General features: G+C 34.4%; 1 protein-coding gene across 1 annotated transcript in view; it reads right to left on the bottom strand.

Moving 5' to 3' along the window:
- Positions 1-2,004: 2,004 nt before the first annotated feature.
- The window catches only part of LOC125843124 (uncharacterized protein At4g17910-like), a 15,524-nt gene continuing 10,301 nt past the window's right edge, over positions 2,005-7,227 (bottom strand). The window contains exons 10-15 of the mRNA XM_049522349.1: positions 6,517-6,535; positions 5,916-6,045; positions 5,755-5,806; positions 5,611-5,655; positions 2,372-2,470; positions 2,005-2,271 (exon numbers count right to left, since the gene is read on the bottom strand). Of these exons, the coding sequence (XP_049378306.1) occupies positions 2,119-2,271; positions 2,372-2,470; positions 5,611-5,655; positions 5,755-5,806; positions 5,916-6,045; positions 6,517-6,535 (498 nt within the window). The 3' untranslated portion in view covers positions 2,005-2,118. The remainder of the gene's footprint in view (positions 2,272-2,371; positions 2,471-5,610; positions 5,656-5,754; positions 5,807-5,915; positions 6,046-6,516; positions 6,536-7,227) is intronic.

Below are 7,227 nucleotides of genomic sequence, written 5' to 3'. Positions count from 1 at the left end.
CATGCCTTTGTTATCTTTTGACTCTACGTTAATCAACTCATTAAATATGGGAGTTCATTTTTTGACTAAAGATTTTGAAATGATTATCAACAAAATATTTGGAACTTTGTTTAAAAGGTAAATGCTTACTTGGGTCCTCCACGATACTTGAATCATATTTTGACATCAACCTTGTCATTTCCTCTTGTCCTACTCTACTTTCTCACTGTTCATTAGGTATCCAACCAATTCTCACTTCTTTTTTTGGGTGCAAAAGATTCAAAATGCATACTCTGTCACAAATAATGTGATAGATTTTATTATTTCAAAATAACTCAACTTCAAAAAATTTATTATTTTTAATAATATGTTTTATAGCCATATAAATAAATTATTATTTTTCGACTTTAAATTTCAAAAATCTTTCCTTATTAGATATTTCTTAAATTTCATGATTGGTCAAACAATGCGACATTTCAGCACTACTCTATCCCTTTGAGAAATGGTACAAGTTATAAACTATTTGGCCAAAATTTTGAAAAGCCATAAGCGCTTATCTTTAAAAAAAAAAGTGAAGTTACTGGCCAAACTTTTGAAAGAAAATAATTGTTTTCAAAAGGTGAAAAATGTAGCATTTTCCTAAAAATACTTTTGAGGAAATACACTTTAGAAGCACTTTTAGAAAACTTGATCAAACACTAATGATTGTTCAAAAGTGTTTTTTAATTTTTGTGGTCAAACACAGACGGCTTCTCATCAAAATTTCTTTTTTAAAAGTACATAAACAATACTTTTGAAAAGTTAATCAAATTATAAAAGCTTGACCAAACATACTATTATTAATAGCTTGCTAACAACTTTCAATAATAATAATAATAAAAATCTTCCCCCCTGAAAAGGTAAAAGGAAAAAAAATCAGAACAAAAACTTCCTCAAATGAACACTGCGAATTAGAGTCATTTTAAAGCCTGCTGTCCACCCACATCATCAGAACATGAAATTCAGTATTGGATTGACACCTTTGTACTAAAACAAATTTTACTCTTAGTAAATGTTTGATAACCTGAATAACTGGGAGTTTAATTAGAGAAAATAACTATTCCAATTAATTTAACAACAAATCTAGTTTTAATATGAAATAGCTCCAGCTCTTTATCAAGCGCCTACTACTCTGTGGACTATAGCATAGTATAAAGAATTAGTCAAGATGCACACAAGTTAGTCCGAATTAAAATGATACTTTGTAATGCTCAATATGGCACACATTGTCACTGGGTACTACCTTGTTCTTGTCTGTCTATATAAAAAACTTATATGATAAAAATAACCAACCTTGTATTGTACATAGTCACCACAGTAATAAAAGGTAAGGGCAAAACAATAGGAGTGACGCAAAAGGAAGAAAGAAAAATAGACAGGAAGAGAGAGGGGAAGAGGAATAGGTAAAAACTGCAGATAAGGACCATGTGAAAGTAGAAGCACAGGAAATGTCACCTTATCTGGAGAAGAGGACGGATGAATGGACGTTTGGACCATGGTCCAATTAAGCTGTCAGGCCCTCTCTGTATAGGGTATCCACAATCCATGTGACCAACCAAAGCTTTCTCTTCTAAAGTAGTACATTTCAGCAATCATCTGCATTCAAAAACTAAAAATCTACATCTATTATTATTAATAACAATAGTATTCCAACTTTCTTTCTTTGGACCCCCTATTTTCTTGGGGGACCCATGAATACCATTTCCTAAATGGGGCTTGAGTTTGGCTTTCTTTTTTAGCCATGGGCAATCCTACTCAGTGCATGCACAGAGAAAGCAAAAGAGGGATTGAGGTCTCACTCTCTGTGCTGGTTCCTGTCACATATACTTCTTTTGGTTGTCGTGGCACAGCAACGGCATATGATTTAGGCCGCGATCACATGCTCACGTGGGTACACCACGGTCATTTCTCTCACACACTTCCCACAGTGCATTTCTAATTAACAGAAACAGAGTAAACTGTAGGATAGTTGAATAGACAGGGCAAGGTAAAATATATGATTGCTCAGTCAATGCCTCGATTACAGAATCTATTGTAGACACAGGATCTATTACGTTAAAGAATGGATTTAAATTATAGTACACACTAGAACAAGCTCCACTACCAAAACTTCAATCGAATACCATAAAAATGTGCAACTGCTGCGGCAATAGATAAAATGTATGCATATCCAACCAAGATAGCAAGGGCAACGAATGGTGAGACAGAGAGGGTATCCATGGAAAGATTAACCATTCCAGTTAGCACGTTAGCCTGCATGATTGCAAAACAATTTTTATGACAATCATCCAGAGATCAGAGGTTGAACATAACTCTTATAGAATGATGATGTCACCAATAAAAATTTCCTCACCAGAAGAAAAGAGCCCAGTAGATTTCGGTCGAAATATTCTATCAATGCAGCAACTTTATATCCAGGTACATAATCAGCTAGAGTTAAAACTGCAAAAACCTGAAAAGGGAAAACGTTGAATCACATGCCTAAATAAAAAAAAAATAAAAAAATGCAACATTATATGGATCACGCCAGCAGATTTCTGTATGAAATTATGCAGCATTACATTCCGGAGAAATTCACAAGTAATCCAAAAACTCTTCCTGGAAAAACAGGAATGATTGCTAATTAGGCTTCCTCTATCCAGAAGTTCGGATTGTTCCCCTACCAAGAGTGAAATGAATCTATCCTTGACCAAACTTTTTGGAATATGTAAGCAACATTTTGAAAAAGCAATACTCAGCTTGTGTAAGTGTATAATTAGTTGAGTCAGAAGAAAAATTATGAGCATCCTACTTCACCCAGAAATTTGGTCAAACAACCACAAAAAAAAAAAAAAAGACAGGATTAGCTTTTCCAGAAGTAGGTACCAGCCAACCTTTAGTCCTTTGCTCAATGACATCCATTCTCTGTGGTATTACTCAAAAGTCGTCCTATCACTAAGATGTGTGATGACCCCAAAGGCCCAAACTAATTAACTTGTTGGAGAAATTTAACGTTAAAAATTTCCCTTTCAAGTTGCAGGTTGATTCATGCTATTTAGTAAATAGTAATGAAACTCCTTCAGCTAAATGCCATTAATTTCTGGGAACTCAAATCTACTTTTGTTTCTCCATCTTTATCTCTTATTATTTCTTGTGTCTCCATTGAAAGATTGGACTTATCAAGCTCTGAAATGAGTGGTAAATGATCAATCAATCAACTATCTTTCACTTCCAAACTATTTGGGGTCAATATATGACTAAATCTATTCCTCTTTATTTGTATCCATTTCATTTCAATACTGGCAATTCTCTAAAAGTTCTCCAAGTCCTACACTTATTCCCACATTCACATACAAGTTTCTACAAACAACAACAATACACCCAGTGTAATCCCTACTAGTGGGGTATGGGGAGGGTAGGAGATAGACCCTACCCTATTTTTGTTGGGTAGAGAGGTTGTTTCCGATAGGCCCTTGGATCTACAGACAAGAAAATAATTTGAAGCATGGTAGCAAGAAAATATGACAGAAAAATACTGACATACGAGTTTCTACTGAACTAAAAGTATTCCTGGTAAGCACTAGATTTAATGTAACAGTAAAAACAACAACTCAACCTTCATTTGAACTAGCTGGCATTGTCCATATGGTTCCTTTGCTTCCATTATCTTCTATTATTAGCTAAATCCGCATTGGTTCCAATAAATCACAGGTTTTTTATAGCCTCCTTCTATCTGATTCTATGTCTACATTATCCTCTTTAAGCACTTTCAATAATCATACAAACCAATTCAACATGGTCAAACCATCTTCAGTGATATTTTTTCTCATTTTATCCTTTATGTCCAATCTGATGCAATTGTTTCAAGATTTGTCCAATCTTGTTCAACTGCATATCCATATTAGTTTGTGCATTTCTAAACATTCATCTTCTGGATATATTTCATTATTGAGACAGTACATTCACTTCAATATAACATTGTTGCTCCCACAACCAGTGGCGGACCCAGGATTTTCGTTCAGGCGATTCGAAATATAAAAGTATAAACGTATAAATAAGCCTTTAGAAATGGGAAACTTCAATTCTTTTGGGTTTAAAACCAAACTTTTAGCACATTTTTTAAAGTAAAAAAATAAAACTAAAAAAAACAGAACTGAAAAAGAAAAAAATAAAACTAAAAAAAACTGAAACTGAAAAAGAAAAAAATAAAACGCTTTCACTGGGATTCGAACTGGCGACGTACATCTTAATTTCAGGAGGTATGTACTTGCCACTGCGCCATCAGTTTCTCTTTGTTATTGAGGAGGTTCAAAATATATATATCTACAGAAATACAGAAAATTTACCTTATATATACCGTGTAATTTTTTGCCAAGGGAGTTCGGATGAACCCCCTGGAACCCACATGGGTCCGCCCCTTCCCGCAACCATTCTGTAAAATTTGCTCTTACGTTGTTAGGCACTGGATTCAATGAAAATCTCTTTGTATCTCTACCCACTGTTCTCACACTTGTAAACTGCTCCTTTGAACTATCCTGTATTGTATTTATACTTGATATGGATTCTTTATTTTCGAACTACTTTACTGGCACTACCATATGCTTTCTTTAGTTCACCGAATATCATGTAGATTTCCTTCTCTCTGTAAGAATTTCTACAAATCTCAACAAAAATACTCCGCTGTTACAAGACTACCAATCATGAACCCACTTAGCCTTACTTAATGTCCCTACTCTATCCTCATCACTATTCGAATTTTATATTATATAAGTTTAGCTTAAAATACATACATATATATATATATATATTTTATATAAGTTTCATACAATAATAGTTCGAACATCTTTATCTCCTTTGTTCTTATATATTGGAACCAAGGTACCCTTTTCCACTCATTTATTATCTTTCACTCCTTAATATAACATTGAATAGCATGGTTAGACATCACTTAACCTCACCAAGGCACTTCAAAACTAGTCTATCCTCATCATATCCTTTACTTCAACATAGGTTTATCTATAAATTCAGCTAAGGTTTCTATCTGTCACACATGTATGAATATCAACCAAGTCATCCTGGTAATTTGTATTGAGCAATTGACTGAAATAACCTCTCATCTGGCTTTAGTCTCACTATCTACTTTCAAATCTTGTCCAAAATCATTCTTAATACACTTGATCTAAGTTTTTCTGCCTTCGCACTCAGTCTTGAAATAACTGATGAGAGCTGACGTCAAAAAACCCATGAACTTAAAGACACAAAAGTACATCCATCAGATAAGACTAACATGTATGTCTGCAAGCGCAAACTCCATTTACAAGTGTAGAACTGTTCGGAAGAAGAATCATGGATAGATGGAATGAGTAGCTACCACAGTCAAGCAAACAAAAGGAGCCACAGGGAATAGACAATTCCACATTCTAACTATGACAAAAGAACTTTAATCAGCATATAAGTAGATAGAATAAAAGAGTGAATCATGGTCTTTAGTAGTATGAAAGAAACAGACTTGAAGGAAGAGTGCACGAAAACAGCTCAGAACATTCTTGAACACAATGCAGAAGAGGAAGTCCAGAACCATTTGGAAACAGAGCCAATTTCTATGAATCTTACCTGAAGGTTCATAGCCAATACTACAGTAACATAAGCCAGGTTGCACTGTTAAAAGAGATTATTAGTCACATAAACCTAGACTGAAAACTAAGATATTTGCTATTGAAATTAAAAGAGGAAAACTCCCAGAGTAATACACTATACCATTCTGCGAGAAACCCTCTCAACATGCCTATCTAGCAAAATGGTCAACAACCTGCAACATGAAGAGGAAGCAACAAGCTTAGAAATATCAGCATTTAAATAGCAAGAAAGCAAACATTCAGGAAGTGGACAACAAAATACTCCATAGCCGGAAATCAGACCAGAATAGAAGACAGATAATCCAGACTCTAATCCTTGCCCAATCGTTTGTCCTCAACACAGCATCTCCAGGTTTTCCAAAGAAAAGATAGTTGCCTAGTTGGACACAAACAAGGTACAACCCCCAATAACCTGATATCAAAAGAAATAATTTGCTAAACCAAAATAATCAATCATAAAATAAAAATGTAAGAAGATTGTGACAAGAAGTACTGGAAATATTATGATAACCACCATTGACCCAGCTAAAGTCGATAATGCCCATACAATGAAATTAAATATCACATTTGGTTTAAGATGACTCCCAAATACCTTCTGAGAAAAGATGAGTAAGAAAATAGAAATAACTAATTAATTCTTCAGTTAACATGTTTTGTTCTGCCTTGAAAGAGAAGTCATCGTAAGAATTTTCACATCCTATTGAAATGGGTATCCCAAATAAGCTTTCTTTCCTTGTTCCAGAAATTTGGGGAAGAACTTCAAAACTTGCACAACATTAACTTATTTTTTCCATCTGGAAAATAACTATTTTTCTTCAGTGAGTCTGGCGCGCGTGTGTGTGTTGATCTGGATGTTCATTTGTCCCAAAATCTACAAACTTACCTGACCCATTTGTATTCCACTATTGACAATACTTGATACATGTGTTAGATTCAACAAAGAACAGACCCAATGGATCCCCAGTTCTTACTACAATGAAGCTATATTACATGGACCAGCTTGCAAGATGTGAATATGTGATTAGTGCTATATTGATTACTGTTATATTCAGAACATACTGAACTTGTCCTTAGCATAATATTTTATTTTGGTTGATAAGCATTTGGAATCCAATGTTTGCAATTTTTTCAACACAGGTACCTTTTCTGCAGTTCTCCCAACCCACATCAGAAACATTCACCTAAGTCCACGGCTTCACGCATTATTCACATAATTCTTCCATTTAAACAAATTAGCAAACCCCTGTATCCCATGTTAGGAAGCAGTTTACACGTGTATGCTAGACTGACCAAAGAAATACCCCACAAAAAAACTAAATAAAACCCCCACTTCTTGCTAAAATAAAGTTTCAATGATGAACTGCCCTTAATCTGATTACTACTATATTAACAACTAATTATGACACTTATGTCTAAAAGTTTATTTTGATTTACAAGCATTGTGACACAGAACTTTAAAAAGTGCACATATATTGGAACCATTTACTTAACTCCACCTATATGCGCTAGTCTCAAGTCCAGAAAAAATTAAGGGGAAAGTTTCATATCCAAGTCAAAACAAAACGCGGAACCAGCCGATCTCTTCTTCAAAGAA

Source organism: Solanum stenotomum, chromosome 10, assembly GCF_019186545.1.
Source record: "Solanum stenotomum isolate F172 chromosome 10, ASM1918654v1, whole genome shotgun sequence".
In the NCBI taxonomy this organism is placed as follows: Eukaryota; Viridiplantae; Streptophyta; class Magnoliopsida; order Solanales; family Solanaceae; genus Solanum; species Solanum stenotomum.
The sequence above is the reverse complement of the archived record's forward strand: the minus strand, read 5'-3'. Positions and strand labels throughout refer to the sequence as shown.